This window comes from Vanellus vanellus (assembly GCF_965231255.1).
Source record: "Vanellus vanellus genome assembly, chromosome: 3".
Classification (NCBI taxonomy): domain Eukaryota; kingdom Metazoa; phylum Chordata; class Aves; order Charadriiformes; family Charadriidae; genus Vanellus; species Vanellus vanellus.
Window position 1 is genome coordinate 99,554,495 of NC_138907.1, and position 27,866 is coordinate 99,582,360.

General features: G+C 39.5%; 1 protein-coding gene across 1 annotated transcript in view; it reads left to right on the top strand.

Annotated features, from left to right (window-relative positions):
- EYS (eyes shut homolog) overlaps nt 1-27,866 on the top strand; it is a gene marked incomplete at both ends in the record, with an annotated part of 840,074 nt that overhangs the window by 794,378 nt on the left and 17,830 nt on the right. Inside the window, 4 exons of the mRNA XM_082480747.1 lie at nt 6,915-7,081; nt 7,251-7,395; nt 13,860-14,034; nt 21,145-21,317. Coding sequence (XP_082336873.1) covers nt 6,915-7,081; nt 7,251-7,395; nt 13,860-14,034; nt 21,145-21,317 — 660 coding nt within the window. The remainder of the gene's footprint in view (nt 1-6,914; nt 7,082-7,250; nt 7,396-13,859; nt 14,035-21,144; nt 21,318-27,866) is intronic.

The following is a 27,866-nucleotide window of genomic DNA, read 5'->3' on the forward strand; positions in this document are numbered from 1 at the left end:
GATTTTTTTTCAGTTATAATAATCAAAAGACAATACCAAAAAAAAATTGCTTAAAAATAAAAGATACATTGCCCTTAAGTTTGTCTCAAAGCGGCCTCCCTGCAGGGCAAACCCTGCAATGTCAAAGTCATTGTGAAGTGTAGGTCTTGCAACCATATTTAGCTGAACTGAGTGAAAAAAATCCTTACTGGTGTCATTTGTATTAACCAGAATACTAGCATTCTGGTATTATTATGTGGCTGTCAAGCAGAAACCTGGCTTTTTATTATTTTGTGTATCATTTTTTTTCGTGAACACTGCCGTACGGTTGTAATGTGTTTCTGCAGCCCCACATCAAATGACGGGTGGGCAGCAGAGCACCAGCTGTCGGCAAGGCTGAGAAACAGTGAGGTGCCTGGTAAGATGCTGTGTAGTAGTTTTATTTATTTTCTCCTTAGTTTAAATGGCTGGGGAGACTGAGTGACCCCCATTTTAATCACCAGAAAGCAGTATTTCTTACCAAGTGAACTTTGCTTATTTTAATGAGGAGAGATCCTGTTGTTCTGTCAATTTACTTTTAGCGAGTATCAAGCAATAATGCTTTCACCTTGAGCAGCGTGAGGTTTTTTGCAGACTGTGATCTTGCTGTAAGGAGGCGTTTTTAATATTCCTGTTACATTTTCCCCTTTCTCCATTTCATCCCCTTTCTCGTAGTTAGCATCCAAGCTCAGGAGCGATGCATCCCTAGAAAGAGGAAGGCAGGCAGAAAAGCCAGGAGGCCTGCGTGGATGAACACGGAGCTCCTGGACATGACCAAAAGGAAAAAGGAGGCCTATAGGGAGTGGAAACAGGGGCGGGGAGCCTGGGAGGAATACAGAGGAATAGTTCGAGCAGCCAGGGATCGGGTTAGACAAGCTAAAGCCCAGATAGAACTAAATCTGGCCAGGGACATTAAGACAAACAATAAATCCTTCTTTAAGTATGTCAGCGAGAAAAGAAAGATTGGAGAAAATGTGGGCCCTCTCCGGAAGGAAGCACAAGAACTGGTTACCCAGGACAGAGACAGAGCTGAGGTACTCAATGATTTTTTTGCCTCAGTCTTCACTGGCAAGGACTGCAGCCACACTGTCCGTGATGCAGAATGCAAAGGAGAGGATTGGGCAAATGGAGAACCGCCCACTGTAGCAGAAGATCAAGTACGAGACCACCTGAGGAATCTGAAGGTGCACAAGTCCACGGGACTTGATGAGATACATCCGCGGGTCCTGAGAGAACTGCAGATGAGGTCGCTAAGCCACTAGCCATCATATTTGAGAAGTCGTGGCGGTCTGGCGAGGTTCCTGCCGACTGGAAAAGGGGAAACATAACCGCTATTTTCAAAAAGGAAAACAAGGAAGACCCAGGGAACTACAGGCCAGTCAGTCTCACCTCTGTGCCTGGCAAGATCGTGGAGCAGATCCTCCTGGAAACTCTGCTGAGGCACATAGAAAACAAGGAGGTGATTGGTGACAGCCAGCAAGGCTTCACCAAAGGCAAGTCATGCCTGACAAATCTGGTGGCCTTTTATGAAGGAGTTACAGTGGCAGTGGACAAGGGAAGACCAACTGATGTCATCTACTTGGATTTGTGCAAAGCGTTTGACACTCTCCCACACAATATCCTGGTCTCTAAATTGAAGAGACATGGATTCAACAAATGGACCACTCAGTGGATAAAGAACTAGCTGGACGGTGGCACTCAAAGAGTTGCAGTCAACGGCTTGATGTCCAAGTGGAGAGCAGTGATGAGTGGTGTTCCTCAGGGATCAGTACTGGGGCCTGTACTGTTCAACGTCTTTGTCGGCGACATGGACAGTGGGGTCAAGTGTACCCTCAGCAAGTTTGCCGATGATACCAAACTCTTTGGCGAGGTAGACACGCTGGAGGGGAGGGATGCCATCCAGAGGGACCTGGACAGGCTGGAGAGGTGGGTCCAAGACAACCTCATGCAGTTCAGCGAGGCCAAGTGCAAGGTCTTACATCTGGGTCGGGGCAATCCCAAGCACAGATCCAGGCTCAGTGGGGAATGGCTGGAGAGTAGCCCTGAGGAGAAGGACCTGGGTGTGCTGATTGATGAGAAGCTCGACATGAGCCAGCAGTGTGCGATCGCAGCCCAGAAGGCCAAACGTATCAGAAGTGTGGCCAGCAAGTCAAAGGAGGTGATTCTGCCCCTCTACTCCACTCTCGTGAGAGCCCACCTGGAGTACTGCATCCAGCTCTGGAGTCCCCAACATAACAGGACAAGGGGTAATGGGCACAAGTTAGAACATAGGAAGTTCCGTTCAAATACACGGAAGAACTCCTTTATGATGAGGGTGACAGAGCACTGGTACAGGCTGCCCAGGGAGGTTGTGGAGTCCCCTTCTCTGGAGCTTTTCAAGACCCGCCTGGATGCAGTCCTGAGTAATGTGCTCTGGCAATCCTGCTTTAGCAGGGGAGTTGGACTAGATGATCTCTAGAGGTCCCTTCCAACTCTGAAAATTCCGTGATTCTGTGATTCCGTGATAAGAATGACATGGACCTGCTGGAGCATGTCCAGAGGAGAGCCACGAGGATGATCCGAGGGCTGGAGCACCTCTCCTATGAGGAGAGGCTGAAAGAGTTGGGGCTGTTCAGCCTGGAGAAGAGAAGGCTCCGGGGACATCTTAGTGCAGCCTTCCAGTTCCTAAAGGGGGCCTACAGGAGAGCTGGGGAAGGACTTTTTACTAGGGCATGTAGCGATAGGACGAGGAGGAATGGCTTTAAACTAGAAGAGGGCAGGTTTAGGTTAAACATTAGGAAGAAGTTTTTCACTTTGAGGGTGGTAAGGTACTGGAACAGGTTGCCCAGAGAGGTTGTTGAGGCCCCATCCCTGGAGGTGTTCAAGGCCAGGCTGGACGTGGCCTTGGGCAACGTGGTCTAGTGAGAGTTGTCCCTGCCTATGGCAGGGGGGTTGGAACTCGATGATCTTCAAGGTCCTTTCCAACCTAAACCATTCTAGGATTCTATGATTCTCTTGCAGCACCCTCCCTGATTCCCCTCCACCGTCACCTCTGCCTAAACCATGGACACTGATGTTGTGGGTAAACTCTTGTGAGATACTATCAAATGTTGTCTAACACGGTAATGTAGAACATCTTCTTCCTCTTAACCCCCACAAAGCTTATAAATCAAAAGTCGTCCTTGTTCGAATACCTCACTTAAACCCAAACCTCTCTGAGTAGTCAGACTAACAGTACTCTCGATTTCTCCTGATCATAGTGGACACGTCCTCTTCTTTAATTCTCAAAGCTATGGCTGACTCCTGGCTTGGGTTGGAGCAGTTGAAAAACATCTCCTGTTCCCACAGGCCAGGACAAAAGTTGTCTGTATGTGTACGGGGTGCCGGTGCTCTGGCGCTGGTGGGGGGTGGGCTGCATGTACTGACCACGGACATCCCACCCCTGTGCACCGCTTGGTGTCGGGGGGAAAAGAGGATTCCAGAGTGAAGGAGTGAAGTTGGGCCTTAACATATGTTAAGCTTATGTAAATAGTTGTTTGGTACTTATAAGTGGGAGCAATGATGTAAAAGCAAATCCACCTGTATCACTTGCCCTGTGACTATTTAGATAGTGGTACTACAAAAGACAGCTTTTGTCTTCTGTTTCCAAAATAAGATTTTTGAAATTTTAGATCAATTCAGGCTGAATACATGCTAACTACCATTGCTTTCAAACTGGAATAAACAAATCCATCCTTTCCAAAAACTTACAAGTATAGTTCTTTACTTATGAAAGAAGAGCAGGTAGATATGTATATTTGTATATTTGTAAATATTTGTATATTTGTAAATACGGACGCGCTCATTATCAGACAGAAAAAAAAAGGAAGTCTGAAAGGAGAAAACCTGTATTATTCAGTTGACTAGAAATAAATTATTTTCAGGAAATAGAAAAAAAATGAATATAAAGGTCTTCAAAAATTAAAAGCACTGAAACCGATGGTTTCAAAAAGCACACACAAAAAGAGGAAAGTGCTGCTGAGTGTGCTGTTTGCAACTCAAGCGTGAGATTATTTATACATATCAAACATTCGCTCTCAGTGTAAATTATTTTTGAAGGGTGTTTACTATAGTCTTATGTTACAGGACACTTAAAGCTGGTATGTATAAAAGTGTGCTTTTTCAACAGCTGCAGGGTTTAAATATAAGGCAGGAAAAAATAGTTTAAAACAGATAATTCCAAGTTTCATTTGCTGCCCTCTTGCAATTAAAAGGTACTGTGCTTATTTCCCCCCCCCCCAAAAAAATCACCTTTCTTTTGAAGGATTTCTACCAATGAGAGCATATGTAGTCCTAAATGTAAATAAATCATTTACTTCATATTTTCAAAGAAACTAGTTCCAAACTGAAAGTTTAAGAAGACTTCAGAAAATTAAAGCTGTTCTGACCAGAGAAACTTCAGTAACAAATACTCTAGAGCTAATAACAGATACAAAGGAAAAAAAGCGGGAAATTCTCCCTCCCCAAAATCAATCTATTAGTGTATACTCTACAAAATAACCACCATTGGTTTTCATATCTAAGATATTTAAGCCACTTAACTTACAACCTTGAAAGTGTAAAGTGTTACAAGATTTGGGATCTGATTTTATTTGCAGTTATATTAGCGTACAAAAAACTAAGTCAATAAAATTATGCCATTGTAAGACTAATGCATAAGTAGAAATCAACCATTTTTGAATCCCTAAATAAGCAGATCTGAAATTAAAAAAAAAAAAAGAATATGAATTTAAGATGGCCTTACTGCTTTGATACTTACCCAAGAATCTGTTTTCCTTTGCATTCTTGGTACGGACAAGGAGTAAGACAAAGAATCAAACCCAACAAAACAGTTAAAAACTGTCTCATTTATGCAAACTATTGTTTAACATTATCTTCACCTTCAGGTCGATTTTGTAGAATGCTGACACTGTTGCATTTTGTTTATATGTACTTCACTTCCAAGAAAGCATTTTAAAAATTCAGACAGCATTTTAAATAACACTTTGTCTTTATGTGCCTCCCCTGGTTTTGCAGGCCAAATCATGTAAGCACATTGTGGACACTGCTGAAAATAGAAACTTTGGTAATGATTTTAAAAAACTGTTGTTTTCAGTTTGGAAGCCCTTCACTGGTAATGTGCCAGTGTAACCGAAGGCAATGGGGTTTCATTCAGTCATGAACAAATCATAGTAATAAAAATGAACGGTGTTTGTGTTCTATTCAACTGAATGTAGAATGTTTTCAACTGAATGTAGAATGTATTCAACTGAATGTAGAATGTTTTCTACAGACGTTGTGCAATCAAATTCTTTGGAATAACCTTTTCTTTATATATATATTCATGTTGCATCAAAATTGTAACTGTATAGAAAAATCAAACTACTGTATAGAAAAAGCACAGTACTATTTCCCCCTCCTCTCTGCATTGCTAATGCAGCGTGTTCATTTACAGCACGAGAGAAGGGGAATATGGCAGTTTTGGCCATGAAACAGCAGTAAGCAAATCTCTAGTGGGAGGATGAGATACATGTGTGGGGAAAAGCCCACTTTATCTCTTGCAAATGAAGCAAATTCCCCATACATTTGGGGTGGGGGCATCAAGACACACATTTGAACTGAGAGCCATTGTATTACATTGCAAGAACAGACAGGAAGAGACCTTCCCTAAAACAAATACAAAATGAAATAGCTTTACGAAAACAGAAGAAAATATCAAATAAAACACAGTTTACAGACATGACCATAGGAGAGTTGTAAAAAGAAATTGATGACTTCTTTGAATTTCAATTCAGGACATCCTAATCCAAGACTGAGAACACTCTTCCCTTTTACCATTATTTATACCCCAGTTCTTTTACCATACTAAGAGTATGTGCAAAAGAAAGGGTGGGGTTTGTAAAAAGAAACAAGTAGATCGTGTTTTTTCTAGCTCATGGTGTTTCCACTCTTGCCTACATGAGAAGAGGGATTAAATTCTCTTCAAATATACCAGTGTAAAAATCCATTTACGTAGATGACCAAGAACGGGTCCAGGAATTGAATTCTTACTCGTAAGCTTTATGTCAGACTTAAAATCTTTCAATTGAGATTTTATAATGTAGTGCCTGAATAGCACAGACTACACTTACAGCATGTAGTCCTAAATGGAAAGAAATTAAATTATTTACTGCAAATTTGCAAATGATTGAGTTCTAACCTGAAAGTTTAATTCTCTCTTCAGAGAATTAAAGCATACAGCTGTTCTGACCAGAGAAACTTCAGTAACAAATGCTCTAGAGCCGCCCTAATCAGGGGCAGCTGCAATAAAGTCTCCAGGCACACTTGGGTCAAGGGTACCTGGCTGAGCTTGAAGGAGCTGCTGGAGGTCCCTCAGGCCTATACCCCTGTTGCTCCCATTACCTCAGAGCAGCAGGTGCCCTCAAGTTTTGAGGCCGCTAAAGTACCTACCATGACAGCTAAAAGCATACTGGACTAGAATTAAGTCATGGGCTATTCTCACATGGAGCTTGGAATTTCAATTTACTTTTTTTAAGATTGTGGAGGAAGTTGAGAATTTATTCGTGTTGCTGGGGGAGGGAACAGCAGCGACTGCTAAATCCACCAGGCTCAACAGGTTTTGTGGATGTCATTAACCTACTGTAGTGTGAAAAAGAGCTTCCTTCAAAAAGCCTACAAATATGTTCAAAATCTCTGCAGTTTCTATTTTAAATACACAAGAATACTGGAAATAGTATTACAAGTTAAGCAGAGAATATTACAAACATATACGCAACTTAAAACTTTCCTGGCTAAAATTTTCCTAAACTGATATATTTTCAGTGGATTTGGAGATTATATTTAGCATCAGTATTCACCAAAACCTGGAATAAGTAGTTATTCTATTTTTGTCTTTTCAGGTCTGAATGGAGATGATTTCTTGGAGTTAGGCCTCCGTAATGGCAGAGTAGTATATAGCTACAATCTAGGTTCTGGCACAGCAACAATCATTAGTAAACCACTTGATCTGACACTGAATATTCATGTCATCCATCTTGGAAGATATCTCCAAAAAGGCTGGCTGAAGGTAAGAAATTATTTCCTTTAGAAGGATAGCTTTTAGACTCACATTTTATATGAAAAGTTTAAAAATTACTTTTGTGTTTCCCTGTTGAGTTTGGAGGACTGTCTTCATTAGGAGTTCCTCAATAAGGTAAAGCCCTTTGTTGTAACAAATATAAATGTTTCCTTGAAAGGTGGATGATCAGAAGAACAAAACTGTGGTTTCTCCTGGGAGACTGGTTGGACTCAATGTCTTCAGTCAGTTTTATTTAGGAGGCTATCGTGAGTATACTCCAGAACTCCTACCAAAGGGATCTGGATTTAAGAACGGCTTTCAAGGTAAAGCTTATATTGTTTTCAATTGCTTTTAAAACATGCATTAGATTGTTTCAGTTGCCTATGAAATAAAGATCTAAAATCTGTCTTACAAGGAAACAAACTAGTATCTCCTTGGCTGAGATTCCTGTGTTTTTTTCATTATTTCACTACAATAACTAAGAAACGTGATGAAAGAGAGGCTTTGAAAAATATTTTTAATACTTTCTCATTTAAATAACGCTTATTGTTATTGTTTCTGTTAAAAATGGAAGCCTGCCATGATATCATTTCTTCTGATCGGTCCCTGTTCTGCAGCGCTGCTCCAAAAGTACTTCCTTTCCCTGAGGTAAAGTAGTTTAGATTCTCCTCCCAGCTAGCTCTGACCATTGTCACTGGCAGTGCTGTTTTGGGTAATAGTTTTCATGCTGAAAGTTTCTTTCTGATAGGACATCACGAAATCTGATCTTTTGTTCCTGACACCATGATCTAGGTCTCTAGGCAGCACCTAAGTAATTCCTGTTAGGAATATTTCAGCTATTCAACTAACAGATAATAATTCCTACCTCAAAACTTGATATTTGAAGCTCTGTAGAAATCTTAATTTACCTCCTGCCACATCAGCAATAAAGCAAAGGATTTGTTCATAACGCTTCTTTATTTGCATTCCTTACTTCCATAAAGATAATGCGCTCAGTATTTGTGAGGTAAACTTCAATTTATTTTAAGCACTGGAAAGCCTTTCAAACTACAACATTTTGCCATAGCAGAGCAAAGTTTGAGTTCTCAATTATAAAATTGGGGGCACATTATGAAAGGCAAGCGTCGCAATGAAATTCATTTTCGTACACTACTACTCTCCATTTCCACTAAGTCCATGTAACTGCCTCTTTTCCAGCCATCACCTTACTTTTTCTTCTTACATAGAAACTTCCTCAAAATCAATTTCTTATCCTATAATCAACTTTTCACTCAGAAAGCCATATGAATTAAAGTTTCATCTGTCTCCATCGTTTCGGGAAGTATGGATTTAATAGTTATACTTTTCATAGCTTCGTAACAGCTTGCAAATTGACATATCATAAAACATAATGTCTGTGCAAGTATTTTAACAGTGTCAATTTGTGTGAAATACTCCTGGCTTTTTTTATAGACATGTTAAAGTTAGGGGTTAACAACAGGAATCTCCGGTGCTTCACTTGAACCACAAACCTTGTGCCAGTTTTACAGGCTCCTCATGTTGCAACTGTATTGCGATGGCCAAATTTCTAAAAATGGAGGATAAATTTTCTTCCAAGAAATAAAAAATATTTCAAACTTCATGTACTGTCAGTGACCATACTATTTATTGATTTTTCTGTTTAAAAAGAAGCGTCTACCTTAAAAATGTTGTCAATCGTGTAGCAGGTAAACAGTTTTCTCTTCACCCCTATCATTCGCAGTATTTAGTCTACTATATTTGTTAATTCATTCCCAGCTCCAGTTCCCAGCAGCAGCTTGTCTCTGTTCTCTGGAGTATATTGACTTTCAAGGAAGCTGTGCTTCCCTATGACCAACATCCTATGACATTTTCTTATGGAGTCAGCATCTCATTTGTCCTTCTAGCTCAGAAATCTCTCCAGTTTCAGCTCTCAGGATCAGAAATAAATCTCCATAGCCCTTCTCCAGAGTGGGAACTGCAATACTACTAACATAAAAGAAAATTTTGAACCATTTTACTTCAGCCAATCTGCAGCTATAGGGATCCCACAGAAAAACCTTGGAAGTGACAGTCAAGATAAATTTATCTAGCACATAGTTGATTAAACCACTCAGACTTTTGGAAAGCTGCTGTTGGCTGCTTTTAAAGACATGATTTATTAAAACCATTTTGCTTCTAATAGCAGAGCGTACCTCTCCTTTTGTAAGCAATCACTGCTGGATCAAGAAACACTGAGGTCAGCCTTGCTGCTGCAGACTAACCGTCCCCAGTGGCAGCATGCAATCATTTAGGATTTTTACTCTGTACAGCTACTGTTTCAGACCATTTCCTCCCTTACCTGCATGCCTTTAGCTGTTGTTGTTCAATTCATTCCCACGGCGGAGGAGAAAACTGAAAATACATGTCTTTAATAAACTGTAATTTAATAATCAAAAGATTGGGAATTCTAAGTTTAGGAAATTTGGGGATAAGCACCTACCGATTTTTTGATAGGCTGAAGAATGTTTGATGGTACCTTGAGCAATTTAGAAAACTTCCTTCCACCCATGTGAGAAGCTGGAGGAACTAGTGAAGGTAGAGCTCAGATGGAGCAGCCGAGTTCATGTGGAGTTTGAGGTGCTCTGCACTTTGAGCTTCGTCTGAATTTGCAGCTCCTTGTGGGCTTACGGGATCTTTTTAAATGGGAACGTGGTAGGAAAGTTTTCTTAAGTGTCCAGCTTTTCTTCATTGTCCTATAACTGTGTAATTAAGGGACCTTTGAGGGTTTTCTGAGGTGTGTAGCAGAGCATGCCGCAGCTGCTCTAAAAAGTCAGGGTGGGTTCTAGGTAGCTGCAAGTCCTGTGGCAAAAGAGACCGCCTGCTCATTATGGACAATCTGAAATGGAGTATAAAACCAACTGCCTTAAGTTCAGGTCTGTACAACTCAACACTATGACTCACCTACACAAAATGAGATAGAGAATTATTTGGAAAAAGCCAGAAGTTACAGCTGAATTTCCAGACCTCACATCTCTGAGACAGGCAGAGAGAAATCTGGTGTCAGGGAGAAAAAAAGAGGGAAAGTTCTGATGCAGGACGCAGTCTCTAGCCACAGAAGCAATGGAGAGCCAGGGCTTGCATCTAGGAATGGGTAAAGAGCAGAGAGGGAGAAGCAACTGATTGTTCCTGTGGTCCTGTTCATAAATAGGATGAAGTACGGCTATAGAAGCAATCTGTTGTTTACCAGCAAAAAGTATTAAATGGAGGAGTAAAAAGAAAAAAAGAAGCTCTTACCATAAAGCTGAACTGCTGAGGAACCTCTTTCACGCTGAAAGAGCCACCTCTTCACATGAATGATTTTGCAAAAAAGTAAACAAAATTCCAAAAAGTAAACCCAGAACTCAGTTGAGTTCCAAATAAATACAAATATAGCCTTGTCGTCAAAGTTTATGTTCATAATAAGCTAGAATTGCAATCTTGCCTGGGCAAGGACTAATTTCCTTTATGTTCCTGTATCACAGATGTCACAGAAGGAAAGTGACTTCTGAAGTAGTTTTTGATCAGTGTTGCCTCTTGCATCACAGTTTGATATGATTCATATGGGCCTTCTGCGTGTTTGGGTCACACCTCAGAGCAGCACTGGCTAGTCATTGTAGGGGCCGTCTTCTCTTTTAGACAAACCCCACTGCTCACAAGCCGTCAAGAAAAACAGGGAAAAAGCAAAGCACTTTAGGACAGATAGAATTTTAGAAATGTGTAACTTCAGTGCTGCATTCAGGTAGACCACAGTTTATCTATGTATCTATTCCCGTCAGTTCTTTTGCTGCATTTTTAGTGCATCTTGAAAACACCTGCTTTGCATATTGTTTAGCCAAATTAGTGCCAAGTGCTGACAAGCAGGTAAGGGAGACTAGTGAGAAATTTCTGAAAAATTTCTTTGTATGATAAGGATATATAAAAAAAAAAAAAGCTGAGTAATGGAGTCATATTTTTTATTATAATCTCTGAAGTTTCCTTAATCCATTGTTGGTGGGTCTTTGGTGGTTGGTGAGCTCTGCTTGACTGGGGTGAAAGCTACAAATTAAATTGACAGTAAAGAAAAGTCATTGACAGAAAGCTGTAAGTGTGGTCCAAGGAGTCATTAGACAAAAGATTACAAACAAAAAGGTAGTATATTCTCTGTGAGCGCACTGCCTTGTTGCGTCTGATTTCAGCTTACTTGCATCAAACTGATCTTCAGAATCAAACTAAGACTAACTTTCAAATTCAGAAACTTCTTTTGAGTTCCTCTTGCAAACTTGGCTGTGTTAGAAAACCTCTCCGCTATTCAGAATCGTTGGCAGTTTCTCAGTAAAAGAGGCTCAGAACTGGCAGAGCAAAGGGAATTCAGGTCAGCAAAAAGGCGCATTCATCAGCTGTCCCTCTGCAGAAGGTTGTATAGCGTCTGCTACAACAGGCTCAATTTGCTGCTCTGACTCCTTCATCTGCATCCCACTGACTAGGAATTAGAAGAAATGAGAAAATTCAATGAAGAATTCGGTTGAACTCATAGAGCTGGGCCAAAACACTCTTGGACCTACTATAAGCTTTGTTTACAAGTGCTCAAGAACTGTTTCTGACCTAGATGTTCTGCTGGTACAGTTAAACTAGTCATCAACACAAATGCCAGTTTATTTTCCATGATGACCTTACCAGTTCTTGGGTACTCACTGTGCTTTCCATTGTTTGCACAGAGCTCTGGGCTGCTTTTTCTTAGCACTCCAGCAAGACTCAGGAGAACAGAACATGCTTTATCTGCTACTGATAAACAGATGAAACATTAATTAGGATTTACTGAGCATACGGTGGCCTAAAACCAACACTGGTGAAAGCAAAGAAGCAATATTATGAAGATTGCAAATAATCATCAAACCAGGTTATTTTTAAATTGCTTAATACCATTTTTTGAATTACCAGTTGTGTGTCAATATAAACAGAGCTACAAAATGTGTGTAATATGGAAAACACCTGTCTAAGAAAGCTGCTTTTACTAAGTGTCCTAACTGCAGTTAAAACAGTTATCTTGCTATAATTATTACTGATATTTTGCTTAAAATATTAAAAATAATAAAAAAGTCACAACTGGACATTCATTGTGTCTTTCAGGTGCAAGTCTTTGTCAGTGAATCATGCAACAATTCATATTAAAGGATTTTTTAAAAAAACAGTGTAATGATTACTTGCAATCTCCATACCATATCCTTTCCCTGCTTTTAATATTAAGCAGAGAGCCTCTGGCGTGCACTGCTGAATACCTACTGTTCTCATGATTTCAAGCACTGTGGGAATTCACTATATCTCGGCTAAATTGTGTAAATCAGGTTTAGAAAGGTTAGGCATTTCCAAATGCGTTTTTGTAGTGGTTTAACTAAAGCAGTTTAAAACCTGATTTTTAGATTAAAATTGCATATATTTATATATAGGTCTGGATGACATTTCAAAAGCACTTAAGGCTGCCTTTAAATGTGACTCTAAATCACTTGGATGTTCAGGTGTATTTTGAAAAGTTACTTCGCATTTGACACAAAAAGATAGAATACATGGCATAATCTTCAGCTTTGCAGTACATAAATAAGCATGTGGATCTGGAAATGTGATTCAGAAATACTGATTAATTAAGTTAGACCCATAAGGCTAAGCATCCTGTGCAGTCACTAGGAAGAACAAAGACTCTCCAAAAGGGCAATTCCCAGAAAGTCCACAGGCTAAGCAGGAGCTGCCTGAAGGGAGCAAGTAGGGAACATCTCTGCTTTACTCTGAAGCTTCAGCTCCTCTTTTCACTTGGGATACCAATGTATGAGCAAACTAAAAGAACGTCAGGGCGTAGATTCAGGCATTGGCACTCAGTCATCTCTACAAGTAAATTCTTACAATGGTCCCTGACAAATTGTTGGTCTGTGACAACTATAGTTTTTCTAAACAAGTCTTTGGTGTATTTAGGGATCTAACATAGTCTAGGGACCATTTACCATCAGTAGTCTGGATGCAGCTATTCTGTTCTGGAAAGTAATAAAAGTTTGGTAATATAATTGTGGTAATATTTGGTAATAACTTGGTAATAATTGTGACTACACCAGGTCACTTGTCCACAGGACTAAATAACAGGCCCTGGAAGTGTTTACCTTACTAGTATACATTAAACTTCTGAATGATTTTCTGAGATTAAGAGCCTAAAGGAGCAGCATACACCTACTCTAAAACGTGGCAGTGTGCAACATGACCTGTGTGTACCAGGGACAGAACTCACTTAAAAAGGGGAGTATCTGGGTCTTTCCCTGAAGGGGTTCTTTCCAGCTTAAGGAAATTGAGGTCCACGTTCCCTGCCTGCATTATATTAGCCAGCGTTCTCTGGATGCTTACATATTTTACATTAAACAGACATCTTGGTGTCTGTTCTCCTTTTTTTCTCGATTTTTGGGGGGACTGCTTTTATTTGATACAGATGCATTCCGGTAAGAGCATGAGTGTGTAAACACAAAATTGCACCTCGTCACGCCTTAGTCACTGACTTTATATTCTGCCTATTCCTTGAGAAATTACTTCTGTTGTTTTACCTCTCATTAAATGAAGGAACTTACATTCACTCCTTTGCCTGAACAGAAAGTAGCCAGCATACCGTTAGCTCATGTAGATGGTATGGTTGCCCATCCACTGAAGACATTCTGGTGGAACCCATTCATTGAGGGTTGACACTGTCCTGCTGTTTGCTTTGTTTTGACTTCCTGTATGTGTTTTACACTTTGTTTATTTTTTTCTTTCTACTTTTGAGGTTGCATTTTTGATGTTCAAGTTCGCAGCAGCATGAGTCAAGAGTTTAAATCACCAGGGACTCCAGAAGGTCATCCCAATTCTGGTCGCAGTGTTGGACAATGTAAAGATTCCCCATGCAGTTTAATAAAATGCAGAAATGGTGGGAAGTGCACAGAAAGTGGCTCTACTGTTTAGTGAGTATACTTTTTTGTTGTTGTTGACTATGTCATAGACTGATCTCTAGACTAATAACTATGGTAATTTAGTGGCTTGATAACGCAAGTGTCCAGGAGCCTGTCAGCTTATAAGAAAGAAAGAAAGAAAGAAAGAAAGAAACTGCTGAAGGGTTGATTCAGTTACACAAAGAATTTTAATCTTACATTAATAAAATCAAAACTAAAATATTAAAATTATGTTAGGACACTTCCTGGGGAACTTTTTTAAGAAATTCCATGGACTGGTTCTGTTCCACTTGAAGTCACTGGCATCCAGACTTTCTACAAAATGCATGGGAAGAACTAGATATTTTGTAAAAACTAAATGTAAACTAGCAGCCTAGCTAGCAGAGAATAGTGAAGAGGGGAGCTTGACTGTCTTAACGTCTAAACATGGCTGATGGGGCACTTTTGCTCCCTGGAAATTAGTATTTTCATCTAAGAACCCCTTTCTGGAGTAAACCACTGACTGCCCAACACCAGAAAGTTCTGAGCCAGTTTAAATCCTTAGGAGTTCCCTTACCTGACACCTGTGCATCCTTCTCTCCTCCTCAGTCTCTCCCTAATATACACAGTTCTCTGTGCCTCCAGTTGTGATTTCTGTGAATACTTTCCTGACTCTCAAATGCACCTTCCCTGGTCACCTTCCATGCCATTCTCAAGTGGTCCTTCACCATTGCCGTTCCAGATCTGCTGTCTGGCCTGCTCATGTAAGACCGTCTTAGCCCATTTCAAACAGAACAAGGTGTGTTAGTAAGGATTTCATGGTAAAATTGCTTGAACTAGGTCACTTCATCACACAAGCTGTTCACCTGCCTGATCTGTGGGATAATAAGTGGTGGCAAGAAGGAGCTGGCCCAGAAGGCAAGTCTATTGCCTTTCACACCTTATCACTGAGTTTAGATGGACCTTAGCGTCACAGACTGTAAGGCAAGAAAGAATACAAGAGGGAAGTACATTTGCTGTTCCAAATTGCTGTTGTGTGTCAACACTTCCATTGTAATAAATCTTGTTTTCAAACACTTTATAACTCAGCTGTAAAACCTTTGCTGAGGAGCACTTTTGATTTTAAAATTATCTGCCAAGATTAATTATACTAGCTTCCCTTCATGTGCTTCTGCCTGTCTTCATTTATTTACACATATTTGCATATTTTTTTTAAAAAGAGAAAAGTGCTGATTTAAAACATCTGAAGACACTGACTGAAAATGATGCGGACAGCATAACAGATAAGAAAAAAACAGGCTTTGCACTGTGAACCCTCTGTGTATGATTCTTCTTCAAAACAACAAAGACCTGTCCTTCTGTGTGCTACAAAGAAAAGGTTTTGCATACCTGTCAAGCTAAAAACATTCTACTAACTGTGGCTGGAGAGAAAATTATATGGTAATTGGTTTCGCTGCCCCTGAGACTGATTTCATCTCTAAGAAAACCTGTACAAAATTCTAAAGCTAGTAAGGCTGTACTAAAATTTGGAAAGTTCACCCCTGAGATGCAGCATACAGTTCCCTTCCCATTCCCCTTATGAGCTTATTTATATTCCCTTAAATACAATAATGAAGGAAATACTTTGAAAGATATAATTTGGGATTTTCTGATTGTTGCGCTACAGTATGTCCCAGCTATTGCACTTCACAGGATCCTTCCAGAACTGTTAAACCCTTGACGTTCAGAGTATTTGATCTTTCTGAGGAACAAGAAAGGAGAATGGCACTCTTCATTTATGAGCACATTAGAGGAGATACAAAATCAAAACTCTAAGAAAAAAAAAAATCAGAAATGCGGGCTGAAGCATGCATCTGCCCACCTACACGACCCTAAATCCTTGTTTCAGCAACTTCCCCAGCTGTGCTAAGTCATCTTCATGGCTATAAGGTACATGGAGTCACCAGCAGCAAGATCTAGAGAACATCTGGAAAGCAGGTGGCAGGCTAGAGTGGCAGCTGGTGACATAGATACATTGGAAGCTTGATGTTATAGGCAAAGTTCTTGTTCATCGTTATAGTTTTATAACTGGTATTCCAGATTTGTTTAGTGAATGTTCTAAAACTGGGGAGGTAATTTGTTTTCTCTGGGTTCTCTTTGTTTGTTATTAATTTGTAGTGAACTACTACTGAATTGTATTCCTCTCCTCATATTTCAGGAGAGTTAGGTCTTCACAGACTATCTACATAAGCATGCATGTACCAGTAATGGCCACTTTTTTTTCTCACAAAAAAAGTGAGCCATTGCCAAAGAGATGTGGATGTAGCTGCATATTATTTTTGTCAACGTGCGGTAGTTGTCAATACCATCTCACATTTTCTTAGAGGGAACTTCTTTCTGTTTTCAAATCATCTGTGTTCCTTTGAAGAGCAGAGTCATTGAGAAAACTGGATTTGTGTTCAAATATTTTTTTCTCCTGAAATGAGATATTTCCGGAGGTTTTTGTTGCTGTTTTGATCTATTTTTATGTCTTGGCTTCACCACCCTGCCAGAAAGCGTGCAATACTGTTAAGCTGTATATACAGTTGTTATAGGAATAATGCTTTGATTTAAATAGAAGCAGAAATATACAGCATTAGACTTTACATTCTAGCCAGCAACAGAGCACAACTACTATGTTTTAACAAAATAAGAGGAAATATTTTAATAATAAAATGAAGACTTTTATGTTCATGGGACAATAATATCCTCCATTATTTTATTTATGGCACAAAATCATACAAAATAGAAAATTACATGTAACTAGATTGTTTATGATGAGTTATGGCTACTGCTTGTTGCTGAATAAAAAGTATGTCTTGTGTGCACTTTGAACAGAACATCAGACGTAATGGGCAGGATTCAGTTTGCTAAATGTAAGCATGTAGTGTCACTTTAGATACCCCTGGGTAGACCGTTTGGCCTTCAGCTGCTGCTTCAGAAGAGTTTAGAACTGCATAAGTCTTCTGTCATATCTCCAAGCCTCATGTGGATTTCTCAGTACTCTATAGCTTTCAGATAGCACTGGCCACTTAGGTTTGGGAAATTAAATCATACCCCTATATGGTAAAGGGATGCCCCATGAAATGAGCTGCTGTAGTTTCATTATTAGGTTAGATTTGATTAGAACCAATTTTCAGTGCAAGGACGGAACCAACCTTTAATGCAAGGGCATACTTTTATAGTTTGTAAGGGAAAAGGCATTTCTCTATTTAATTGTTGTGGTTTAGGTCAATAAAATTTTCTGCTTTTAGGGGTGGATTTGCTATCTGAAAATTGTCATCCAATTTGCTTTATTTAATAGGACACTTTTGCAGCATTCCGTTGTGCTCTTTGTTTAAATATAGTTAATTTCCTTCCAATCTTAATTTCTTCAGACTTCATTTTTACCTTCTACCCTGAAGATAGACTGTTTTTTATTAATGCTGTAGTTTTCCACTGCCTGAATTTAAAGCCACTTTTATTTAGAGCTCTCCTCCGTTGCATAGCATCTTTCAGTTCCAATACAATAAAAATGTGAGAACTATTTCCAGAAATCTCCAATAGTTTGGGTAGTCTGATGTGGCCAGTGTAGACCAATAAGAATTTGGAACAGTAGTTGGAGACCAGGTGAGATACCCTGGGGAGTTTCAGATGGCACTAAACGTCTGCCTGGTCTCGGTTGGCCTAACTAATTAGGTAAATTAATTAAGCCTCCGATCTCCATTGAGTATATGCCCATCTTACATGTAGACACCTAAAATCAGGTGTCTGAATTTGCAGAGCTAAATCCCTCCTTTACTGCTATGAGATTTTCAAGAAATGCTTCTGGTTTGATTAGGGTTTTGTGTAGTAACAGACAGACGTATTGCTTCCATAGTTTATAAAATGAAATGACTTTTCACGATTTTTTTTAAATGTTGCCTGAATTATTATGTAAAATTTTCAGGGTTTCGTCTGTAATCAACAGTGACATAAACTTGTCCTTACTTATTTAGAAACTGTGTTACTTATGTGAAAGCTCAGTTTGGCTTCGGTAAGGGACTTTCAGCCTGGAAAGGCATTCTATGAACACTGCATGACACTATTAAGTATTTGACAAGAAATAAACAGAAAAAAAAAAGAAAAAGACGTTAAATTAAACCATACTTGAATTTCCTAAATGCAAAGATTACAGCACCTGAAATGGTATCTTTTTGTTGTATTTCTCTGGGAGCTGTGAATTTGAGAGTTCTTGCTTCCTGAACTGGCTGACTTTGTCATGTATATGCTGTGAAGTGCACCCTATTAAGAGTCCTCTGCAGAACTAGGGGATTCAAGATTATACAATTTCCTCTCAGACATACTATGAAAGTAGTATATGAAAGCCTTACTATCCTTTCTCCACCTAAAAATATGCTATAGAAAAAAAATAAGAAACGTTTTGGCAGTTGCTTTTAAAAAACTCAAAAGCTGGAGCATAGAAGAATCAATTTAATCCATGTTCTTCAAAAACCCTGAAAATAGGAAAGTATCCTGCAGTGAGATTTAGCTCCTACGACACATAAACTCAGAGTGTCTCCAGGTGAGCTACATGCGTAAGATCCTATCACAATGTCAATGGAGGTCCAGGCCTTTCCAGTTGTCTAAACATTGGCATTCTAATGGCACAGATCCTGGGATAACTTTTCTGGTCTTCATAGAGTGTCCAGAACAGCACAAGTCTGTAGTTTTTCTGCCTTATCTGCTAGTTTCACACAGATCTCTCAGTTACACCATGGCATGTCAGGTGGCACTAAATGCTTGTTTTGAGGCAACTGAATGCAGCACCTCATCATTAGAATCACACATGTATTGGTTTGTGGGATGGATGGTGCTCTGGTTCCCCTGACTGTTTCAGCTGGATCACCATTGATTAGCATATGAGCTCAGGCACCTGCTCGAGGAGTGCATTGCATAAACTTGAGTGTTCAGTGGTCTCTGTCAGAATCTTGTCTCCCTGGTCTCAAGCTGCCTGTCTCCTATACCTCTAGGAAGGCAACTGGAGGCCATCTGGGCACCTAACGTAACATAAAATTAGGTGTCTCGATCTCAGAATGAACCTCACCTCATATCTAAAGGAATTCAAGGAGCGTCTGGACGATGCTCTTAGTCATACGATTTAGTTTTAGGTAGTCCTGTCAGGAGCAGGGAATTGGACTGGACAATCATTATGGATCCCTTCCAACTTGAGATATTCTGTGATTCTAAATAGGCCTTTAAATCCCTGAGAGTCAAGGCACTAGAGATGTTGCAAGCCACTGGGTTGTCCTGGTCTGGAAAAAAAAACAAGCAGCCACCACCAAGAAAACATAGAGAAAACTAGACCAGCACGGCATGCCACAGGATGGAAAGGATTTGAAATGCTGCGTCTTCCCTTATATCTCTAAAGATTAGGAAATTTTGGATCTAAACTTCTCAAGCCCGGTCCAACTTGCTGAGGGGTGTCAAGTAGAATAGGTTGCATTCGTTCATAGACCTTTGTCACTGTAGGTCCAGGCAAACATGTTCAGCTGTGCGAATACTTTTCAACTCATTTAAAAATCTAACTTTTATGGGGTCCTGAAAGACAAGAATAAAAAGAAACCTAAAGAGACGTATGCAGACACAAGCAAGGGAAAGGGGAAGAACTTTTGTGTATGCCGCCCAACAGCAGTAGCCTCAGCTCCAAACACCCTGCTTCACAGCCCCAGAAACGGACATTTCTGTTTGCACTGAGGGAGTTAAATTACTTCCCCTTATCAGAAGCTTTCATGCATCAAAGCATAACATTTATAGCTGAGACAGAAAGCGTTCTGATGCTGTCTTTGATGAATTGAGGTGCTTTTGCTTTTCCAAGGTCCTGTCCTCTTTTCCCCTTCATTCCAAACAGGTGTTTATCACTCTGCAGGGCTGCTTGGCTGTGCTTTCTTTACATGTTGTTGTCTGATCTGAAGGTTTGGTGAAACAGCAGAGTTTCACAGGCTCCTCATTATGTTTTGCCTAGAAACAGTGGGCTGATTAATGGAGAAAGAGTAACTCACTGAGTTTGAAGAAAAATACAAGATTTTGCACATTTACAAAAAACAAAACAAAACAAAACAAAACAAAACAAAACATGGACGAAGAATCAATCAAAATATATGAAGTTTCTTTCTTAGCCTTGAGAGAGAAAACTTCCAGGGAAAAATCAATAGTGCTTTTATTCAGGGGAAGAATTTTTTCGTCATAAAGTGTCACTAAATTCTAAAATAAAAATAGGTCTAACATGTCTCATTTTAACTACTTTGAAACTTTTTCTTTTTAGTAAGGAGGGAATTTTAACATCAATGCCAACTGTTTTCTGTATTTAACAATTTCTATAGAATTGCTACTAATTTATAATCTACAGGTTAGAGTGAATTTTTTTGTTATATTCTCCTGGCCTGGATGAGAGAAAGGCATAGAGGGTAGTGGGCGCTAACAAGTGCAGTGATTCAGTCAGTTTAGAAAATTTGCTTATGGCATAGATTTACAATCACAGATACATAACACTCAGATTGCCACCTCTGTCAGGGTCATATCCACTATCCTCTTTTCCATCAAGTGCTTCACCAAACCTACCTCTAATGTGCCAATTATAAGAATTTAGCAAATGAAATATGGCTAAGTGAAAGGCAGTTGCTGACAGACTCCTGTTAGTAGCTAAAATTTGGAGTTGTTAGCAATTCCTTTATACTAACATCTGGGTTTATTTTTATGGCTGCTCTTCACTGCTTTCCTTTTCCTTTCAATGTCCACTTTGACTCCTCCTAGTTTATGAAGCCAAGGCCTTTTTGAGTTATTTGTAGAGCAAAACACAAGAAAAGCTACGAGCTTCTTGTTTGGGTTTTTTGGTGGTGGTTTGTTTTTTTTTTACAGATGCTAATATTTTAATGCTAAGATTCAAAATAAAATGTTTCCTATTAAGTACATTTTTCTTTTACAATAAAATAAGCATATCAAAAAGTTAAATAAGAAATTTTGTTACTACACTTTTCTGTTAACCATTTTGGATCAGATGACTAAATATAGGTATCTAAGCTTGAAAATCTTTATTATATTGCTACTGACATGTTGATTTCTTCTGGTAATAATGTTGCATTCTTTCCTTTCACTTACCTGCCACAGCTGTGACTGCCTCACTGGATGGAAAGGTGCCTTTTGCACAGAAACAGTGTCAGTATGTGAACCAGAGCACGATCCTCCACATCTGTGTAAGCAAGGTGGTACCTGTGTGCCACTGCCTAAGGGCTACACATGTCACTGTCCTCTTGGAACAACGGGTACCTATTGCGAACAAGGTATGTCAAATGGATAGTACACCGTAAATAGAGTTATGTGATAATGCCCAGGTGGAAAAACACAGTATTTTTGTAATATATCCATGAAATGTGTTATAGAGACACAAAGTACAAAATAGATTTTATTTAAGAAAGTGGCGCTCCTTTCTGTTAGAAAAATAAAGTAATTTAAAGCTGTGAATTGTTAGATAGTGTTTTCTGACTGCTTATTTTTAACCCCATTTGTTGCTTCATTTTTTTTTCAAATCATTCGACCCAATTCACGAGCAGCACGGCACTGTCAGATCCTGAGGGGACAGGAAGCATTGCAAAGCAGCATTATAGTGCTTAGTTCAGTTCCAGAGCTCACCATAATGAAGTATGTTGAGAAATACACTTAAGAGCTCAGTAGTATACTTCTGAGTACACTTCAGAATTAGGAAGCATCTGGGACCTTATCCAATTTCTACTGACACTAATGGAGAGGTTCCTGTTGACTTCGCCAGCTGTTGGGTAGGCATGTACAGAAAATGATGATAAAAGATGCAAACGTCACTGTAATGATCTTCAAGGGTCTGTTCTTCCTTGGATTTCTCCCAACACGTCGCCCTCAAAATATACCCTCAGTTTGCCGGTTTTGCATTTCTTACCCTGATGTATAGGAATCCTTTATCTGTTTTCTTCACTGAGGGATTGCACCAATGAATATTTAACAGTGTGCATACCCAGGTGCTACAAGCTCAGGGACTTTACCTGCAAGTGTCTGAAGCGCCTCTGTGCGCAACGGGGGTACTACAGTGCACACTCTCTATTCCACAGCTCTTAGATTCAAGTTAATAATGTACAAACTTATGTTTTTTCCTTTGAGAAGCTCCGTTTACATCTTTCGGAAAACTCCTGTTATTGTTAAATAGCTCCCTGTTCAAACTGCCTGCCAAGGTCCGGCCTCCCTGGTCGTGCCTACAGAGCGAGTTGCAAGCACAAGACTGACAAGCTGAACTGCATTTGACCTAATTTGCGGTCTTCACCCTATAGATGGATACAGTTTTAAAATCCCATTACAGAAAGCACTTGCAATTGGTAGGCTCAAGTCAAAGAGAATATAGCTTCTGGAAAGCCATTGTTAAATGCATTATTCCATGTAAGAATGTACTCGCTCTATTGCCTCTGCTGCGACAGCTTTTCAGGGCTCTTTATATGAACTTTTCAACTTTGAATTCTCATTTCAAGTGAGGTTTTCAAAAGTAACGCCATCCGGATTCAGGACACTGATCACCAAGACGTGTGCACATAAAACAGGTAATTAATCAGGTAAACACTCCTGCGAACAGATTTGGATCTTCTTGTGATGGCCACTATTACCAGTGCAAATAACTTATATCTGAGCAACAGAAAATTGTATTTCTCGTAAATTGTCATCCTTTTAGTAATCCTTCCACCTGGTAAACACATTAGAGGGTTTCTCTGTGTTTTATTTAAAAGCTTTCTTTTTATGAATAGGGACTATGGGTCCTGACCAAACTCTTTGCCCTGCTTTTCACCTTACTCTGGCAGAATAATGAATTATCATGAGATTTTTCACAGCGCAGTTTGCACTTTTAGCGGATGGCAAATTGCTAAAAAACAGCTGCTTATCAAGATTGAATATCTCATCTCTGGATTGATGGTGGTTATTGGAGCCAAAAGAAAAAGAGACAGAGAGCAATGAACAGCCCAAGGGACCGGGAGAGAACAAAGGGAAATCAAATGATGAAGACTAATGAATGTGCAAGAAAGAAGGAAAGAAGTGTGAGAAAAAGACAGAAGAGATTTATGAGGCAAAAAAGCACAGGAGAATAACACAGTAAGAACAAATAGGGCTTTACCAAATAATAGCAACTGGTAAATACAGTACAGCAGTATAGATTGCTCGAGACCAAGTAGGTAAAGTGAGTAAACGGGGCAGTAGGGGTAGAACCACAGTAATAAGGGAGACTACTCTGACCACAAATGTTGAGAGCGCTTAAACATAAACTGACAATAATCAGGCACTAGCTTGTCTAGCAAACACTAAAAATGTTTGTGGTTCCTTATGAACTATGTACACGAGAGACGAAAGCATATGTGCAGATGAGGACGTAGCTGTTCTTAAAGAGTCATGTGATGTGTCCTGCTTAGAGCAGCAACTCGAGTCACCACAGATGCAGTGGTTGTCAGCACAGAGATATGGTACATTATGATTAAGCTTTAGAAGTCAGAGCTGCACTAACAAGTGTTCAGTAGTTGGAAAACTAACAAGAGTAAACCCAGGGAGAGCAAGACCAGTTAAAGAACATAGTTTTAATGGCATGTATGGCCTGAAATTCACAGGTAGGCAGCAAAGTGGTGACTGAAGTACGGTAGGAAGATGCCTATTAAATTTATGACCTACTTTGGAAAGGCAAGCGTCTATAAGGAGCACTGGGAAGAGAGGATAGAGATGGAAATTAGATCTGAATGGGTCCAAGGAACTAAGCCTTGTCAGGCAAGGAAGAGTAACACATTAATTTTAGAATAATTTAAAGCTCCACTTCTTGGATGTACTGCGTTGTCAAAGCCCATTAACGGTCATAAGACAGGATGGTTCTTCAAGTGTGTTAAGTTTCTAAAGATAACACTGATGTAAACAAACAATAAAAATTATGAAGTTATACTGCCAGAAATAAAAGTGGATGTAATGAAATGGGAAGGAAATAGGAAATTTATTCAGAAGTCTTTTTTACTTAGTGTTAACATTGCTGTCCGGACTCAGACCACTTCTAAGACTATTCGTGACACATGAAGCAACAGATAATTGGGACCTGATGAGATACATCCGTGGGTCCTGAGGGAGCTAGCAGATGTGGTCGCTAAGCCACTAGCCATCATATTTGAGAAGTCGTGGGGGTCTGGCGAGGTTCCTGCCGACTGGAAAAGGGGAAACATAACCCCTATTTTCAAAAAGGGAAACAAGGAAGACCCAGGGAACTACAGGCCAGTCAGTCTCACCTCTGTGCCTGGCAAGATCGTGGAGCAGATCCTCCTGGAAACTCTGCTGAGGCACGTAGAAAACAAGGACGTGGTTGGTGACAGCCAGCATGGCTTCACCAAGGGCAAGTCATGCCTGACCAATTTGGTGACCTTCCTTTGGTGGAAACTTCTTTACTTTGAGGGTGACAGAGTACTGGTACAGGCTGCCCAGAGAGGTTGTGGAGTCTCCTTCTCTGGAGATATTCAAAACCTGCCTTGACACGTTCCTGTCCAACCTGCTCTAAGTGAACTGGCTTTAGCATGAGGGTTGCACCAGATGATCTCTGAAGGTCCCTCCCAACCCCTACCGTTCTGTGATTCTGTGACTAAGAATATGAAGTTTATTTCCTATAAAATTTAGTCTATTTTGCACAGGAATGAAGAAGATCTATAATTTCAGATTAGTCAATTATGAAATTTCATGGACCTGATAATATTCCCATTTAAGGGGACAGCAATGTAATATTTGAAAGATTCCATAGATGGCAGTATTGGAGAAGAATTGCCAGTGGATAAAATAAGCACGGTTTTCATCACAATATTTCTATAAATATTAAATTATTCAGCAGTTTTCTTTAGCAGGATTAGTTAGTGCCACACACTTTCATAAATCTATTAAAATATTTTTTCTTGACTTCAAGTCATCATAATGGAATGCTACTACCCTTTCCACAAAGAAATAAGTTAATAGATTTCTTCAACTATATATTAGTCTCTGAATTCCATCGCTACAAATACTGCCTGTCAACATACAGCTCTTGAAGAAAAGAAAGCAAATGTAAAGAGCTTTTCATTGTTCTATCCTCAACTTAGTGAGATACTTGTCAAGCACTAAAGCCATTTCCTTGATGAACAAATGGCAAAAAACTTCCTCTGGTCATGTTTATCAGCTCATGTCAACTTTCTAGATATTATTCTGATGACAAATTCCATTATTCTCATACAAAAATACAGCAAATTTTTGAAAATACCTGGTAAACTGACAGAAAAGAAAAAACAAAGCAATGACAACTCTGTAACTATTTAATACATCTTCATAGTCATGATGAATGAAAAAAAAAAACGAAGAAGCTGACTTTTAGAATAATTTTTACTGTAAAAATCTTTTTCGTACTACATAGTCTAGAATGTTACTTGACGTATTTTGACTGCTATTGTAAGACAAATTAATTCACAGTACGATTTATATCAAGACTTTTACATGACAAGACACCTTAGGTACAAACCCTCAAGCGCACATACATGCACGCACGCATGTGTTCGATTTATCTGACAGTGCAGTTAGACTTGGTGACTTAATGCACAAACTGTATAATAGTTATTATTTGGAAAATTGTGGTTTTATGGTTAACCATTTAAAGGATGACCGCAGGCACTTATTATCTTGTTGTTTTAAGTCACAGTGACTATTGTGTTCTCTTAGTCATTTAAGCAACACTGGTCCCATCAAGTTTCCTACTCCTTTATCAGTTTTTGAAACCTTGTGGCAACATGAGAAAAATCTTTAAATAATACCTTTAGCAGTCATGTCCTATAAGAATAAAAGGTGATGTTAAAGTTTTACCTAAGAAGCAATCTAAACTTTCAGATTTATCAGTAACAGTCCAGTAAACTCAATATGGTATGCACAAGAAAACACGCATTTGTAATATTTATCCGTATAATTTAAAATGTCAAGTAGAATAAAGTGAGTTGCCTACTTAAACACATGCCATGAATTTATCGTATATAAACTCAAGCAGAAGTCGTGCATGACAAAATGAAGGAATTGATACGCAGTACATCAGTAATACCCTCCACGCCAGGCCAGCTGTGAGTGACATGATGTCTCAATAAAAATTCAATCACGCACTTACCATTTGCTCCAGTTACCCAATTGAAGAAGAACAGGGTACAGCCAGCTAACTAGCACTTAGCAGGACGGCTCTGGAATTAGTTTCTGACTTCCTCTATGCGCATGAATGATTTGCTGAAAATATGCCTGTCACTTTACTTTGTGAAGGTGTTCAGGGTCAGAAACTGTGTCAAGGGCAGGAACTGGTTTTAAAGGCAAGGAACCCAGATTTAAGTATCTGCATGTGAGTTCAATATATAAGTTCCCTTTATGGTTAATGAACATCTAGTCAATAGAGTCAGTGAAGCTATTTAGCTGATAAGTTTCTCTCAATGTAGATGCTTAGTGCTGTTTGCGATGCCCTGGCATTCCAACTTGTACCCAAAAGCATCCAGACAGGGTTCGCAGATATGGCACAAGACCTATTGGACACCAGTGCCCTTCTGGAATGGCACATAAAGGTACGGCAATAGACGTTGTGAAAAAATAACAGTAGGTACCAAATTTAGAAAATTGAATGGAGCCTTGGCGAAGGCTGCTTCAGGATAAGGTGACTCTCTTTCTAGATCTGTGAACCGTGCTGCATAGTGATGCTACTCAGTTGCCTGACAACAGGCCCTGGTTACACGCTGCCATATATCCCTCACAGCTTCCAGCTCCCAACTGCAGCAGGTCCTGTTTGCTGTTTTACCAGCCAGGCCCATGCGGGTGGCCTGGCTATGCTAAAGCATCTCCGTGGCAAGTGACAAACATGTTTAAGCAACTGGATCCTGTCTTATGTCATAGTTGACCATAACGGGTATCTTCATGCCTATAAATAATATGTGTAGACAGCTAAATGTAAGTGTCTCGATGCCAAAATTAATCCCTCCGATTATATAGTAATCTATTCCCTTGACTTAATTACTCTCAAAATAATACGCAGAATACCAGCTCGTTTATACTCCAGTTCTTCTCAAAGCACACTTGCACCGTTGTCAGACTAAATCCAGTCCAAGATATGAGTAAGTGAAGAACTCACTTTGAAACTAGATTAACAACGTTTTAGATACTTAATTCTTTAGCAATTGCTTTACCAGGTTGCATTGAGATACTCACAGTCCCACTCTTTAGACAGCTGAAGGCTTCCAGTGCAGAAACGGTCCCAGTGAGGGAATCTCAGACTGGGTGTTTCTTCTTGCAGGTGTCATCTTGAAAGCATCTTAAGAGCATTTCAGTACCTAGAATAAGCTTACTACCAAAGCCAGGCATGGATTAAACATTTGTAGATTTTGTTTGTATGATATTTTCCTAATTGGCTAGTGATTAAGCATTCATTGTCACTATCATGATGGAAATACTTGAACCCATATCTGTCATATCCTCAAAGAATATAATAACCACTGAGCAATTGGATATGTTAGGTTTTCTTTTTTTCCTTTTCTCTTCTATCATCTTGCGTCTTCTAGGAAATTTTTGTTTGTGGAAATATTCATTGGACAGGAGAAATAAAAATTATCCATATCCTGGCTATAATATCCACATCCTCAGATACAGGAGAATTGGGTTCAGGTTTCTGGTCCAATTGATTTCCTGGTACTGAAGTTTTGTAGCTGCTCCCAGTAAAATGACTTATTCTTAGGCATTCATCTCTTAACGTGTCGTACTGAAAGACTGAGGTCTACTGTTTTGACTTTGGCTAGTAATAGCTATTTGAGGCTTTGGAAAAC